General features: G+C 43.2%; 1 protein-coding gene across 9 annotated transcripts in view; it reads right to left on the bottom strand.

Annotated features, from left to right (window-relative positions):
• chd3 (chromodomain helicase DNA binding protein 3) overlaps positions 1–16,875 on the bottom strand; it is a 46,100-nt gene that overhangs the window by 12,279 nt on the left and 16,946 nt on the right. For 8 of the 9 annotated variants that reach the window (XM_054799967.1, XM_054799964.1, XM_054799968.1 and 5 more), the window contains exons 24-39: positions 16,221–16,405; positions 15,529–15,706; positions 15,366–15,452; positions 11,227–11,312; positions 10,872–11,005; positions 10,651–10,795; positions 10,223–10,388; positions 9,967–10,121; positions 9,097–9,283; positions 8,930–9,022; positions 8,715–8,846; positions 7,426–7,534; positions 4,719–4,851; positions 3,487–3,682; positions 3,239–3,402; positions 2,834–2,960 (exon numbers count right to left, since the gene is read on the bottom strand). In XM_054799967.1, the coding sequence (XP_054655942.1) occupies positions 2,834–2,960; positions 3,239–3,402; positions 3,487–3,682; positions 4,719–4,851; positions 7,426–7,534; positions 8,715–8,846; positions 8,930–9,022; positions 9,097–9,283; positions 9,967–10,121; positions 10,223–10,388; positions 10,651–10,795; positions 10,872–11,005; positions 11,227–11,312; positions 15,366–15,452; positions 15,529–15,706; positions 16,221–16,405 (2,277 nt within the window). The remainder of the gene's footprint in view (positions 1–2,833; positions 2,961–3,238; positions 3,403–3,486; positions 3,683–4,718; positions 4,852–7,425; positions 7,535–8,714; positions 8,847–8,929; positions 9,023–9,096; positions 9,284–9,966; positions 10,122–10,222; positions 10,389–10,650; positions 10,796–10,871; positions 11,006–11,226; positions 11,313–15,365; positions 15,453–15,528; positions 15,707–16,220; positions 16,406–16,875) is intronic. The other variant, XM_054799962.1, reaches the window with a different exon arrangement.

Consider the following 16,875-nt stretch of genomic DNA (forward strand, 5'->3'; position numbering starts at 1 on the left):
ACTGTAGTGGAGGCTTGAAGAGGTGGGGGGGTTGGGTGGCAGGATAATGTGACACTTTACTGGTCCCTGCGGGGATATCTAGTTTGCCTGCCTCCTCTGCAGGGAGGTCAGGCTACTGGAGCTGTCAGGGAGGGGTGTCCTGCTTGCATCTGGGAGGGCAGGTGTTTGCAGACAGCACATGGTCCACATAAGGCTGCAAGTATTGTCTGGAGGGGACTCCTTATGGCTCCCTGAGGAGGGGGGGGGACATGATGGATGGAGCAGGTACAAGCAGCAGCACATAGCTGGTAATTGCTGGATCGAACAGACTGGAGCATCAGGTTCACAGGGTACAGCTCTAGTTGTAGATGTGAGGTGACCACAGCATGCATATTTTTGGACATGTTTTATATACTCAAGTGAGGGGGTTGGACAGGGGTGTCACATGGGAATGGGCTATAATAGGAGCGCAATGGTCGCCAACTCTTTGGATTTTGTTGTTTTAACTCCAGCTCACTTTTCTCTTTTTAGTGGAGGCCAAAGCGGGTCAGGACCCCAATCAGGATCATGAACGCGGCCTCATATAAATGCACGCAGACCTCACGATGCTTGGATCACGCAAGGGTGGCTCATGGCTATTTCTGTCGCCACGCCGCATCACAGGTTGCACAAGACGACGTTTACACGAGCACAGTGCCTCCTGTGGTTTGCGTCCTGCTCAAAATACAAAGTTTGGATGTTTTCTTGGCGGGGCCAGGGGATAATGACATTTTCACAGATAGGCTTTGGCCCTCCAAAATGCAATGCCTTTGACAGATGTTTTAGGCTACAATTACACAAATCAAGATAGAGCTGGGTGCCGTGCTCTTTCGGGGCAAAGCCTCTGGGAAAGATCAGATTCTCGCACTTATCTCCACCACATCTCCAATACACAAACGCACCTCGGCCACAGAGTGCGTCTGGCGAGCACATGCCGTTACCGATCTAATTATGAGAATATAAATTCGCAAACGGCCGGCGAGCTCCGACACACTGCAGGATGAGGAGAGTTGAACGCGCAGCCAAAACGAAGTCAATGGAGAGAACGTGCACATTCCTGAGAAAGCAATGAGTCCTCAGACGGCTTTGACGGCTCTCCAGCGTGCGCTTTATCGTTGCACAACGTCTGATTATTGCTGAGCGTGGAGTGTTGAGGTCTTCATGTTGGACATGTCTTAATATAGCAGCCAGTCTGGTAATGTCTATTTCAGGTGTCTGTCTGGCAGCCACATGATAAAACTCTCCCCTCATATGGACTCCATTGTAAAGCTTAGTGACCATGAAGCTGCTGGAGGAGATGACATTGACAGAGCTGTTGTGGAAGGCATCACTCGCTCACATTTAAGGATTATGTTGACATTTAGGAGCCCAATTGAGCTGCGCAATGCATTTTTCCAATTCCCAGAGTGTTTTTCTACTTTTTATAATCTTTGCCGAGCCATTTTTCCACAACAACATAATATCCGCACAAAGATGGAATGCCTCAGATGATATCTTTAAATAGGAGCAACATTCTGGATGGCTTTCTGCACTCATCATCAGTGGAGGCCGTCAATAATCAGCTCCAGAACACTAAAGCAGGATTTGAACTTGGCATTCTTCTCTCCTTTACATGTGTGCTGCCATCATTGCTTGATTTGACGATACACAGAAAGCTGCAAGGCCCGGCCAACATGTCCTGACGTCCTCACAAATGATGTCCCTGTGGTGCCACTCAAGGTGGGAATGGGGTTCTGCCAACGCGCATCTGGGTAAGGCGATGGAGAAGGGTGATACAACACACTGGAGACGTTTATTGAGATTGTAGACTTCTTTGTTCTCATCCGCAGTCCTTTCCGGTACCTGTTGGGCTTTCCTTTCACAGGTTCTCATTCTTAAGCTTGACAAATGTTCCTCCAGAACCACAACAACAGCAACACTGTATATTTCCAGTAGATGCAAACTTTCAATGCAAAGAAGGCCAAACACAGAACATGACACTGCCAAGCAACAAAAACGAGCACATAGAATCATCAGTCATTTACACTGAGAAGCCATCATGTGCCCTATGACATGACACTTTTTATTATTAATACAGTGAAACCCGTTGAAATCGTCTATATTGACCAACTCATTTAGTCCCCGTCCACTGTGTTTTTATTTCTAAAAAGTGCCTGCTTAAGTCGACATCGGCATACAGTATATGGTCGACCACTTTTGAAGACAAAAAAATTGAGACATAATTACTGCGAAAAACAGCGACATAATTACTGTCAAGTTAGACAGCATTAAAACATGGACACAGTAACTTCTTGTACAGTGCAACGTAAACTTCAAAACAACAGCATGGCAATATTAACCTGGATTCTACCACAGCAACTAACAAAATGCATACATTTAATGTTTTCATGTTTTTTTTTTAGATTGTTAGCCCCCGGAAGAATGATTTGCAGATGTAAAAAAGCTTTATTGTCATTCTAGACAAGACATACAATTAACTTACCTCAATAGCACTCTCAAATAAGACTATAAACTATATGAAAACACGAGAATCAAAATAAAAATGTGCACATATGGAGGAAACCGATCAAAATCCTTTATTGTCCGTTGTCCTTATACCTCTGGCAAAAGTGTCAAGTAAATGTGCAAACAATGGCTATTTTCGGTTTTGGTTATGTCGACAACCACTTATGTCAACGCAAGTCAGCCAGTCCGACAGGTATCGACATAAACGGGTTCCACTGTATATCCTGATGAAGGTGTAATAGATGACTTCATATAGTGTACATAAAAATAACATTATTAATAGGAGCTATTTAACTTAATGCTCACGGACCTGATATGAAGGATCCTGGCGGCATCTGACTGTAGTTGGCCCCTCCCAAGAGGTGGGCGCTCGGGGGGGCCGGGGTGAAGGGGGCTCCGTAGTTCTGAGGTGTGGCGTAGGGTCCGGGAGGGATGGGCTGCAAGGGGGAAGAAGAGGAATGAAGTTCAGGCAAGATGGCATCCATGAAGAGGGGGGGATGGAAAAAAAAGCAGGAGGGGAAATGAGAATAACATTGTAAAGTGTTTAAAGATGGTGAAGAAAATGTGCTGACTAAGCAGTTGTGGAGTGAAATAGAGCAGGTTGATGGGCTCTGTGTTTTTTCTGGCTGCCCTCCATCATTTTTCCACTGGCAGCCTGCGCAGGTTTGAGTGTGGCTGTTTGAAACGAAGAACGGGTGGGGGTGGCAGCACTGACCTGGGGGGTGTGCGTCTCCATGCCCTTGCTGGCCAGCCGGCTGAGGATGCTCCTCTCTGACATTTGCAGGCGAGCGGCAATGGGCGGGACTCTGGCCAACGTGGCTGGTAGTCGGGTCACATCGGCCTTCATGTCGCTCAGCAGCTCCTCCAGCTGGTTAAGCACTGCAAGGACAACAACAAATGACCCAAAAGGTCGGACTAGACATGATGACTTCTGCAGGCATCATCCCGCCCCACCCCGCTGACCTTTGTGCAGGACAGCATTGGCTGGCTTATTGCCTGCCAGCGACTCCTTGCTGAGGTGCTGGTGCGACTCGGCCAGACACTCCACCTCAGCAAAGCGAGCGTTGAGCGCCATGGCCGGGTGGCTGGGGTCCTGCGTCATGTTCAGGTAGGCTGCCCGGCGCAGCTGTTCCTCGATAACCAGTGCCTGCTCCAGCAGCTGGAAGATGGGAGATAATGAACCTCCTCTGTGAACCTCATTCAATGTGGATTAATTTTGGGCATTAAAAAAAGAGACAAATGCTCCTAAACTATCAGTATGACTTATCTTCTGTTGGATTCATAGCAGAAGAACTCGTTTTCCCATGCAGATACCGCTATCACAGTACTTTCTATTTAAGTTACACAAAAAATAAATAAATAAATAAAATGTATGATTTAATAAAACAGAGAAAAGAAATACGCGAAGTTGCGGGGGAGCCAATGCTGAACCGTGAACAGACGGCGCTCTACTATAGTCGGAAGGGGAACACCTTTCCGACACCAAATGTTGCGGGTTCGCTCAAAAAAAAAATGGAAAAAAGAAATAGGCGCAGCCGTAGAATTGGTGTTGATGATTTTTATTTACACCAATCCTCAAGCAGTGCAAAAAAAGTGCACATATATTTATAGTGCAAAAATAGTTCAAAGTATTTACAGGGAAAAAAAAATAAATTAAGTTAAATTTCAAATTTCAATTCAAATGTTAGCAATAGTGCACTGTACAGTGTTTGCAATTCAACATTAAAAAAGTGAGGAGAGAAAGTAGCAGGTCCTAAATATTGTGATTGTCGTTTCTGGTGCACATGACAGTACAGCAATGTCAAACTTTGCGCACTCAGGAACTAAGTACACAATGTACACGGTATACTTATTGAAGTGTGCAGACAGAAGTAATCCATTTGAGACACAGCCGTAGATTGTACGGAGTAATCTAAAGAGCTGTCAGATGAGGATGCAATAAATGAGGATGTTAAAGGATGCAAAACACGTGAGGCCGTTTAAAAACAGGATGAGAGTTGTTCCTACAAATGCTGCAGTCAGCAAAATGCTTGAGCCAAAATGTGGGCCTTGGGGCATTTAGTCAGGTGATTGATGACATCAAAGTGCTAAAAAGTGTCTTTTTTAAGAGGAGATGAAAAATGTCTACAATAAGATGTTGCCAACAAAAATGAAGTCCATGTGTCTGAGGTCGTATTTTAGATAAAGAGCATTACCTTGAAGCGTCGAGCCAGGAACTTGTTCTTCATCTCCAGGAAGTTGCCTTTGTTGGCCTGTGACTTGAACGGCTCATTGACGATGGCGAACTGTGGATCATTCTGGATGTCCTGCCACCGAGCGTAGCCATGGCTGCCGCGGAGGTCAAGGGTCACCCAATGTCACTTTAGAGACGATGTTCTATTTGTGTCCACACCCACTAAAATGCAGTATCCAAAGCTAGTAGATGTACTTTTGAACTACTTTAAGCCAGAGATGTCCAAAGTGCGATACACAGGCCATTTTCACCGCACACAGCTCATGTTTTTATTGCCTTTTGGCATATTCTACAAATGTAATTAATTCATTATTAATTATATATATTAAACAATATAGTGAAGCCAGTTTATGGACGGACTGACTGATCTCGGCATTACCAAACCACCAGCTCTGAATATGAATACACTCCTGATCAAAATCTTAAGACCAGTTGAAAAATTGCTAAAATTTGCATTTTGCACATTTGGATCTTAATGAGGTTTTAAGTGGAGCTATAATATGCAAAAGCAAGAAGGGGGAGTGAGACAAAAAACATTTGGAACTAAAAAAAACCTGAAATAGGTTGTTTATCAGCTGATCAAAAGTTTAAGACCACAGGCTATAAAAGCCAAAATCTGCTCAAAATGTTCATTTCCTGTCAGGCATTCACACTGTCATGCCCTCCTGATGGCTAAACCTAAGAAGCTTTCTCTTTTTGAACGTGGTCGGATTGTCGAGCTGCATAAGCAAGGCCTCTCGCAGCGTCCATTGCTGCTGAGGTTGGGAGCAGTAAGACAGTCATTCTAAGTTTTTTGAAAGATCCTGAGCATTATGGAACAAAAAATTCAAGTGGTTGACCCAAAAAAATCACACCTGCGCTGAGCCGGAGTATCCGATTGGCTGTCCATCAAGACACAGGGCGGTCTTCAACCAAAATTAAGAGCCTTACTGGTGTAATGTAACCTTGACGGTCCAGATGGCTTCCAACGTTACTGGCATGACAAGGAGATCCCACCTGAGATGTTTTCTAACCGGCACAGTAGAGGGGGGTGCACCATGATCTGGGGTGCTTTTTCATTCAGTGGAACACTGGAGCTTCAGGTGGTGCAGGGTCATCAAACGGCGGCTGCTTACGTGCAGATGTTGCAGTGGGCATCCCTCATGACTGAGGGCCCTCGTCTGTGTGGTAACAGCTGGGTTTTTCAACAGGACAACGCTGCAGTTCACAATGTTCGCTTGACCAAGGACTTCTTCAGGGAGAATAACATCACTCTTTTGGACCATCCTGCATGTTCCCCTCATTTAAATCCCATAGAGAACATTTGCGGATGGATGGCAATGGAAGTTTATAAAAATGGCCATCAGTTCCAGACAGTTGATGCCCTTCGTGAAGCCATCGTCACCACTTGGAGCAATGTCCCCACTAGCCTCCTGGAAACACTCGCATCAAGCATGCCCAAACAAATTTTTGAAGTGATTAACAAGAACGGTGGAGCTACTCATTACTGAGTCCTACTGAGAACATTTTTTGTTCTGGTTTGGTGAGTTTTTTGTTATTTTTTGAGTGATGGTCTTAAACTTTTGATCAGCTGATAAACAGCCTATTTCAGTTTAATTGTTGTTTTCAATAAATTACTTTTTCAAAGTGCTTATTGTCTCACTCCCCCTTCTTGCTTTTGCATATTGTAGCTCTACTTAAACCCTCAAGATCCAAATGTGCAAAATGCAAATTCTAGCAATTTTTCAACTGATCTTAAGATTTTGATCAGGAGTGTAGTTTTGACGCATTCAGTGAGAATCTAGTCATGAAAATAAAGAAAACGCATTGATGAGAAGGTGTGTCCTAACTTTTGGTCTGGACAGGTATGTCTTGACTACAATCTCGATAAAGCTTTCGTACATGTGCAAATCGTTTTACTAGTGGCTATCAATATTTTTTTTTTATTAAAGGGGTGCATTTGTCAGTTGTGGTAGAGTCCAGATTAACTACTGTCATGCTTTTATTCTGAAGCTTACTTTGCATTGTATAGGAAGCCACTGTGTGCATGTTTCAAAGCTGTGTAACTACACACTAAATTGCTTTGTCACATATATGCTGTTAATGTTTTGTTCAGATCGCTTATCATATATTGACCTAAACTGGATTGGTTTCAGCATGTTTAATGTACAGGATGTACTGTATCAAAGCGTCCCCCGACATCCTTCAATTTTTGTGGATGCAGCTGTCGGTGGAAAACGTTTGGACACCCTTGCTTTAAGCCGAGCTAGCAGCCTGATGGCAGCTCAGCCCAAATAAAGCCAAAAATGTGAGCACTAGTTTTGAGGAGCTCTTGTCCACACTGCGAAGATGCCAAACAGTCATTTTAAGGCAGCTCAAAATGACTTTTAAAGAGTGATGGATTTCATAATCGTTTGAAAATGAAAAGTAAGAGCTTGTTTTCTATTTCTGAGCGAAATATTTTTCAGGGAGCCAAAAAAAAAAAAAAAAAAGATTCTCAGTGTGCAGCGTAATGAAACTAGATTTATGTGACTGTTACACAGTCCTAATTGACGCAATATAGGGAACGACATGTACTTCATGTTTGACCAAACTTTGGCTGGCTTGTTTTTTTGTTTTTTTTTTCAACATTAACTGGCTGCAAGAAAAACAGAACGGGTCTTTACACGGGCAACAGCTGTCAAGGATACATGACGATTCCCGCCAGGAGCCAGAAATCATGTCGGCGATGCCAGATTTCGCTCATCTTTCCCGAGGAGATGGCAGCGCGCTCCTCGTTCTGCCAAAGAGTATGCAGCTCTGTGGGGTAGAGGCCAGGCCGTAAAGAGGTGGTCCCGCAGCATGGAGATGTGCAGATAAATGTGCTTGGCCTATTACAATCTCTTTGCTTTTCTTACATTCCACGTTTCCTTTAATCGCAGTGTTTACCCTACCATGATATGAGAGGGCAGGTTGCTGCCCCAAGAAGTCAAGTTTAAGGATGCCTTTCATGTAGAACAGGACTATACATTCTTCTTTTATTAAACACACTAAATAGCCTTATCTTATTTACACAACATAAAGCATGTCATCTATGTGTCTACATGGTAGTGACATGGAACTAGTCATTAAATGGCACATCTTTATTTGGAATTAATGGATTATTTTGGACTCTTTCCATTGCTTTCTTTTATGGAAGTCTGTGAAATGTAACTGTGGAGGGTCCTCAGGTCCAATGCATTGGAGACTAATCTGGCATGGCATCAGTTAAGTCAAATGAAAGTACAGTCATCCCTTGCCATTTTGCGGTTTGAACATCGCTCAACACTACAACTATAGCGGTGTATGTATTAAGTATATGTATTAATGAATAAATGATCACTGTTTCATGGTTGACTATGGCCTATTATAAGTAAAAAAAATATTGAAAGATAAGTCATATGTAGTATTCTGGTCTCCAGGCGTCAGTAATGTTACATTTATGAGACATTAACTTAGATTACATGACCTTACATCACATTACATTACTGCATGTAGTCAGCCATGGCATGTCCAACATGACATAGTTAAAAAAGTTATCCTCCCATTCTGTGTGGAAGTGGTAAGTTTTTTGCTTCTTACTTTGTCCTTCTTCCCCACTCCGTTTGAAACCCTTTGTTAAGTTTAGAATAAATAAATCGGAGGCTAACTAGTTGGCTCGGCATCTTGCTATGCTTAAAGTGGCGGCTGTCTCTTATGTCATTAGAGTTGTACAATGTGGTGTAAACAAATAATAATGGGAGTGTAAAGGTGACTATAGGGGTGTTATTTTATATTTACAGGGCTCTAATAATGGAAAAAAATGTAATCAGGTTTTCTATGCTCTAATTACAAAAATATTCTGTTTATTAATATCGAATCCTACTTCGTGGAAGTTGATTTATCGCGGTCGGACCTGGAACCAATTAACCGCGATAAACGAGGGACGACTGTAAGTGGTATCTTATAACTCTAGACTGACCAGTGAAGCCGCCATCAGCGATGTTAAACATGAAGCGAGGTCGCTCGGTGGGCGTCTTCCCGTTACCCTGGGCAACGTCCACCTTTGCTTCTTTGACTTCTTTCCCAGCATCCTTGTCACCTTTCACATCTTCTGTTGACAACAAGGAGCAGAGATGGAATTTGGAGGAAACGAATCCCCTTGATGGATGAGTGTTCCTTGACAGGATGACGCACCTTTCTTGGCATCAGTAACCTCGGCTGCCTGTGGTGACGCCCTGTCGGGCTTTTGTGCGTCTTTTTCCCTCTTCTCATCAGCCTTTTCTCCGTCTATAAACAGAAAGTTGTTGAGTCATTGCTTCCATTGTGGACTTCATCGCCACTGACGCCATCCTCGAAGTTACCTGCTTTTCCGTCTTTGGGCCACTCCTCTGGTTTGATGGGTTGTTTGGACTCGGCTGCGCTCTTCTCCTGCGGACTCCGCTCATCTGCTGGGCTGCTGCTTCGTTCTTTCTTCTCCTCCTCATTCAAGTTTGCCTCCTCTTTGCCCTCACTTTTTGGATCAGGCGATGCACTCTGCGATGAGGAAAGCTGAAATGCCAGAAGCCTTTTACAAACTAGAAAAGGTAATTTCTGTAGAAATTGCATGATGAAGAGCTGAAGCTGCACTGAAATGCTGCACAGAAAAAAACAGTGGAATTCTGGCAGAAGCGTAAATGTCTGGAAAGTGGACAAGAGATCACCTGAATGGTTTGAATGAGCTGAACATTTTGATGCTGGAATGGTTTAAATCGGTTGACAATTGTGGAAGTGGTAAGAACGCTCAAAATGAAAGGGAATTAGAGTTAAACAAAATGTGGAATTCCAGGAATGTCGAAAATTGTCTAAATGTCCTGAATCAAATGTTGGAATCATTTGAATCGGTTGAGAAATGTGAGAAATGTGGAACTTGTAAAATTTGTACATTCATTTTCAATGGGAATGTTGTCACGGAAAATGTGGGATTCCAGAAAATGTGTTTTTTGTTTTTTTTTACATTTCAGTTGATAGCCATCCTGCCCTGAATGAACTAAACATTTTGATGTTGGAATGGTTTGAATAGGTTGAAAAATGTGGACGCATTGAGCCTCAAAAAACAGGACAGAATAAGAATAATAAATTCATAGAATTTTGGTGCAGAATAACATATGTGTTATTAAATGAATTCAATATAGTAAGATAAAATTCAAGTCTAATCAAGATATTTCCTTCTGTAAGGGTAATTTTTGGCTCACCTCTTCGCCATCTGCAGACTTGTTTGCATCCTCATCTTTGCCCTCATCTTTTTCTTTATCTTTGTCTTTGTCCGTCTGGGCCTCGCCATCTTCCTTGTCATCCTTTTGTGCCTCCTTCCCGTTCTTTTCAGGCTTGTCTGTCGGAGCAGGTGTTGCTGTAAATGGACAACCGCACGTCCATCAACTTACCCGCTGTCTTTAGCAGAGCAAGTAGCGCCCCCTGCTGGGAAATAGGTGCACTCCCGTTTTTACTTACCTGGCTTGGAGGTGCAAGGTGTATTGTTAGAGCTGGCGTCTGGGGTGGGCGTTGCCGTCTTTACGGTGGGAGATGACGCCCTGGAGGAGGAGGATTTGTCCATGCTGACCTCAGGCTTGAGCTCCGGAAGACTCCACCGCCCGTTGATGTGCTCGAACTCCTGAATCTGATCACAATATGCATAAAAGACCGTCAATTCAGTCATTCATTGCCAGGATCTGAATAATGATGAAGTTAACACTACAACCACACGTCAAGAGAAACTGACAGAATTAAAGTGTTTTGGCTCTCTCAAAAGGGGTCAACTATGTATGTCGACATTGACTTAAGAGGGAAAAGAACAACACGGTGGACCAGGACTTGTTGAGTTGGTCAACATAAAAGTAAATCACAAATTCCTAACAAGGAAGCACAATAGATAGCAATACCTTCTTCTTGACGAGCGACATAACGCCAATGCGAGTCAGGACCGGCTGGCGACACAAGCCCTCCCTCGGGACGCCGTCAGCGAACGTCTCGGCCCCGTCGGCCACTGGCTCACACAAGTGGCGCATAAAGAGAGACACGTATGCTCTGGTGGAGACAAGTTCAACGTTTTAGGTCACAATGAAGATGAGTTAGGTTTTGTTTTTTTTAAAAACTGACATACTTAAATTCCTTTTCAGTCTTGCCCCTGAGGTCTCTAACCAGCCACTGAGAGGAGAAAGCGTCCTGAGACGGCATCCCCCAGCGCATCACCGCATTGAGGAAAGCCTTCCTCTGGCGTGTATTGAAGCCAAGAACCTAACAACACAGTGATATTCTATTTCTGGGAAACCCGAGACAGTAGAACTTCTCTATTAAACTTTTTTTTGTCATAAATATTTTGGAAGGCATTCAGTGAAAAGCTTCATTTGACTTTTCCTCCCATCAGAGGCCCTTTGGAATAATAATAGCACTTTAACACATCCTCCATTATCTGGATCATTGCAGCAAATGTCATAACAGAAAGCAGGCAAACGGACCTCAAGGTTGCCTCCCACTCTGGCCAGAAGAGGAGGAAGAGGTTTGTCCTTCTCGTTTCTCAGCTGGCGACGTGATTGTCTGCGACCTGCAGGGAATGACGGAAGAGGGCAGTGATGAATGGAGAATTTGAGGCAGGGGTGTACATAGTCCAATTTTTGGAAAATTATGTTAGGGAAAAAATTATAATATTATGGGAATAAAGTCAAAATATTATCCATTATTATTAAATAAATGGCTCTTAATACCCAACTGCTAAAAGGTGCCCTCCTCGTGTTTTTGTGTCGCTGCACAAATGGTTTTGTGTACCTGTGTAAATGTCTTTGTTACTATATAACTGTTTTATCACATCCCATTCATGTGGTAATGATATGTTTTCACGTATATTAGAGCTACAAAGCTGTCTTTTATGTTTATGTCCCTTATGGTTATGTTTAAATTTAAGTTGTAAATGGCATCACTGTCGCATGTTGAACTTGTTGCGGGGCACAGCAAGAATTGCTAAGGATCTGCCGAAGCTACTGGAAATACTACTGAACTAAACTAAATTAAACTATTTGATGTACTTCAACTCTATTTTTTGAATATGCCACGGGCCAATAAATGGCTCCCAGGCCACACTTTGGACACCCCTGCAGCTGCGCTTGGTTTACAGCTTTTGGGGGGGTTGACTATCAACATAAACACGCGCACACAAGCACACATGCATCACAGCAGACTGCAGTGCGATCGCTCTTCTGCAGTAACATTTGAGGTACACACATGCACGTGCACAGCATGTGTGGGGGGGAACACAGAGGCAAACATATACACAAGTAAATGTGCAGCCTCGCTGACTGTATTCAATCGCTCCTCCACTGTTACATTTCACAAACTTTCACAACAGAAAGCAATGGAAAGACGCCAAAATTATACACAAAGTCAAAATAACGACACAATCGCGCCTCCACACGCAACACACTGAGCAGATGAGCAATTGTAAACATGACCATGTAGAGACAGAAATGACATGCTGTATAAATAAGATAAATATAGTAACGGTATTTCATTTGTTTAATAAGTTCAATGTATAAACCTGTTCAATATGAAAGGTATACTTGAATGACTTCTGCTGTGATCTGGTGCTACTTAAAATGTTCAATACATGTCATATTAACTATCTCTGTAAAGGCAGTCTTTCAAGCAAACTTGTTTACTAGCAGATCCTAATAGAGTGTCCAGGTGTACCTAATGTTGTGGCCAGTTTACAATGGAGGCAGACGGTAAATAAACACAAGATGGAGGTAAGGAGAGGTGAGAGTCTTTTCCTGTCACTGTAGCAGTCATCTGTCTGTCTTTCCCGGCCGAAGCGTGAGGCAGAGAGCGAGCGTGTTGTATTTTCTGGCAAAGAGCTTGGTGTGAGCGTGCCAGGCGAGTGTAACAGCTAAATCAAAAACAGCTTGTAATTCAACACAGAGCTGTGTGCACGTTACCAAAAACATCTTTAATTCTTCATTTTCACATTGTCTCCCTTTTTACCCAGCTTCCACTGGGGCTGTTTCCTGCGGTTCCAGGACAGTTTTTCTTATTATTCTCCAGTTATTCATGTAATCCTCACTCATATAACATTTATATTATGCTTTTAACGATTACTTCCTACTAGGGATGGGTACCGAATTCTGTACTTTTATAGATAATGACCAAAATACTACCGCGCACCGATTCATGTAAAATCAAACGGTGTTTCGGTACTAGCTAGCTCTGTTGCCGCCTACAACCGCACAGAGGCCACTATAGCTAGCATGCAGCATCAATCGCTCGCTAGCTCGGCACCATCACAGATGTGCCAACGTCTGGCTGAGCAATTACAGTACAGCGTTCCCTCGTTTATCGCAGGGGATAGGTTCCCAAAATAGCCTGCAATAAATGAAATCTGCAAAGTAGCCAACATTATTTCTTTACAATTATTAGATACGTTTAAGGCTCACAATACATTTTATACACTTTTCTCAGACAGGCATTAACATTTCCTCACAGTTTAAACACTCTCAAGGTTCAAATTTCGATCAATCTACTAGGTTGGATACAAGAAATTATTAAGTGACTCACACTTATTGCCTCGTCCTGGTGCCGTTCGGCTGTTGCGTTTTTGTATTCTTGTTAAAACATATTGCTCCTGCCGTCCTCCTCCTCCTCGTCCGAACATTCATTTAGCCGGTTAGTTTCTTCTTCTTCTTCTATTGCTTATCGGCAGTTAGCAAGCAGCTCACACAGTTAGCTAGTTTGTTAGAGACTACTGACCACAACAAGAAACGGCACAAAGGATTTGATTGGCAATGGTCTACAGTCAAATCAGGACGCAGAACACAATGGGTGGGTTCTCTCTTAGCCAATAAGGACTGTTGTGGCTCTATATTTAGCAGGCTGTTGTCGACTGTGGGTTCCTAATATGCTCGTACAGGCTCGTAAACACATACTGAGACAAGTGGAGCTGCACACATGTTCAACATGAGTATACAACATCCTCTACTGGCAGCAGTAGTACATCCAATAACAGACTCACACTACAGAGCACTGATAGAGTGGTCCAATACGCCACAAGGACGCAGAACACAATGCATGTTCATATGCTGTTTAAAAAAATTGCAGAATTGCACTTTAAAAAATCTGCGAAACAGCTAATCCGCGAAAGGTGAACCACGATGTACCGAGAGAACACCATATACGTTTTACCAGAAGTACAAAAAAAAGTATCAAAGGTGTATAGCAAGCATTCGTTGTTTCTTTTAAGTACCGGGGACAAAATGTTCTTTTCCGACATGTCTGCTGAAGCCAGATGTGAAATGAAGGGGATCCAAACTTTTTGTCCAGGTACGTTCACGCACCAAATGAGGAGCTATTCAACTGGCGGCCCAGCCAAATGTGGCCCGTAAATGATGGCATCAGACCGACCAGTCAGTGCAGTTAAAAACTTGCGAACATTTTTGCAGCATATTCCTAAAATTGGCATCTCAATAAATTATAATATTTTTGAAAGCTCATTTATAATTCAGTAGTTCAATTCAAAAAGTGAAATTTTATAAATTCAGTACAAACAGAGTGAAATATTAGAATGTATTTTGGAATCATTTTGATATTAAAGTTATATTTTATATAAAATATTTTATACTTTAGAATGAATAAAACCCCCAAATTCAGTATATAAATAATAATAAAATGTGAAAAATTGTCACAAAAGTTCAATACAAACTACTGGTTTACATGCTATTTAAAAAATGAACTGCAAAAACAACAATAGCTGTTTTTTTTATTTATGGCTGCCAAATTCTGCAGGAAGTAGTCATTTGCAGAATCAGTCATTTCCAAAATAAAAGCTCTCAGGTAAAATTCGCCCCAGGAAACTTGTTTTCATCCGTACATTCAACCAAATAAATACATGAATTACTTGTGCAGATCACACTTAGCTCCCTTTTGTTGTTTCCCGATTGGACGCGTAACCCCTGTGTTGTAATGACATGCCTCACACAGGACAATGGAAAGTGAAACTGGTGTCGAGTCAGTTTGTGCCCAGAGCAGTCTTTGAACGGGGCCAGCTCCTGCTCCGAACTAGCCCGCCACCAGCACTAAAGTCCTGGGCCCACTTTACAGTGATCCTGTAAAACCCACCACATACTCGCTCGCCCGCGACTACATTTGTGTGCGAATGTAATAAAGGACGTGTCATTTAATTCATGCAATCGCTCCTCTTGCAAAAACAATGACAGCGGCACCCTTGCAGAAAATATAGCATCAGAATGACTCCAAATTAGACAGGAAACAGTCCACAAAGTCATAGAAATTGCAGTAATACAGTAGAACAGAAGCAATCGTTTAATTATTGTATGCACCCAACTTGTACTGTAAGTAATTAAATGACAATGACAACCTTGTACAAAATAAATAATCACGACTCCAAATAAGACTGGAAATAGTCCACGACTGGATAAGTCAGAGAAGTTGCAGTAATACAGCAGAATAAAACTAATGGAACAAATAAACGGGTCATGGCACATATGCACAGTGTGAGCGCAGGCCAGCAAGGGCCGGGATCGGGAGGGAGAATGGCACCTAAGCCCAGCACGGTACGAATGACCTAGTGTAAGTACACCCCAAAAGCACTCACCTTCCGGACGGTCGTCAAAGTCCTCATCCTCCTCCTCGGAGCCCACAGAGTATTCCGACTGGTTGTCTGAAATGTCAGCGTGCCACTCTGAAACAACACGTTGTGCTCTGTCACCTCCACTTTAAAAAAAAGCTTCCCCTGTCGCCAGGCAGCGTGCACTCACCTTGATCTTCCTGTGCAGCATCGTTGTAGTTGACAGGCTTGCGGTTCCTTTTGCCTTTTCCCAGTTTGCTTGCCAGGTCCTCTTGCTGCTGCTCGTAGTGATGCCGCAACAATTTCTCCCAGTAGTCGGGGTCTACGTTCTCCTCCTGCTTGATGATCTCCCGCTCGATCTCTTCAATCTGGAGCATCGGTCGAGGTCAATGCAGGCCAAGGCCACAATGCCATCACGTGAGGCGCGTATCCATATGGGCGCAATCAGAAAGTTAATAAAAGCTGGCAGAGGTCTTGGAACAAAGACCCTTGCCATAATCATGCATTTCTGCACAAAACCTGTATTAACAAGCTATTTGCTGAATGTCTTCAAGGCATTTTCTGAATTGCAACTACATAGTCAAATACAGATGTTTCCTCACAAAGAGTGGATTAAAGCGGCACACGTCAATATATTTATACAGTTCAAATGAAAAATGTGAGCTAGAGTTATCGCCTCATATCTTCAGCACTACTTTTCTTCTCCAGGCTCATTATTTCACTGCTTTCTGGAGTCAAACTCACGACAACAAAGATAAATGTAATACAGAGTTTAGCTGCCAAATCTTAGTTTTTTTTCTCCCTTCAGCAACGTGGAGAGTCCAAAAAAGGTAAAGCGGGAAGCAAAACAGGAAAAAGACTTTTCTTCCCTTTGACTCTTACCTTGTCCTCCTCTCGGACCATGTACTGGGCCACTTTGAAGGAGCTGAGGTACTCGTTCATGTTCTGCACATCTGTGTCGTCTGTGGCGTCCTGGCTCCGGTCGAGCAGCCTCTCGATGGCGGTGCTGTCGTAGTGGATCACATTGCCCTCGTCCTCCCCTTTGTCCCCCGAGGAATTCTTCATACCTGCCAACAGTCAATCAATTCAATCAAGTAGTTTATACAAAGTTAACACAAACTGCTAAAGAGAGAATGACGAAGTTGCAGAGCTGGGCAAAGTTAGCACATTTATCAATTTTGGTACTGTGGGAGCCGGTGCATTTGTTCCTTAGGGGGTACTCACACTAGACCATATTTTATTTCTGTTATAAATTGTGTTGGTTATCAAGAACCTGTGAGGAGGGATCGCATTCTTGTCACTCTATGACTCCGCTATGTTGCGCATGCATTTGTTTGTGCATGGAATTGTGCCAGGCTGGAGACGACCTCTTCCAGTCGTGGGCCGTGCTTGGGCAGGGATCACTGCTCTCACACCAGACAAATGCGCCAGACTTTGTGGGCCCAGGCACGGTACTATAGGCCAAGTGCAGTGGTTCTCAACTATTTTCTGTTATGCCCCCACTGGGGGACAGAAATGCCCCCCCTCACCCCTGATT

The sequence above is a fragment of the Dunckerocampus dactyliophorus genome, chromosome 15, assembly GCF_027744805.1.
Source record: "Dunckerocampus dactyliophorus isolate RoL2022-P2 chromosome 15, RoL_Ddac_1.1, whole genome shotgun sequence".
Classification (NCBI taxonomy): Eukaryota; Metazoa; Chordata; class Actinopteri; order Syngnathiformes; family Syngnathidae; genus Dunckerocampus; species Dunckerocampus dactyliophorus.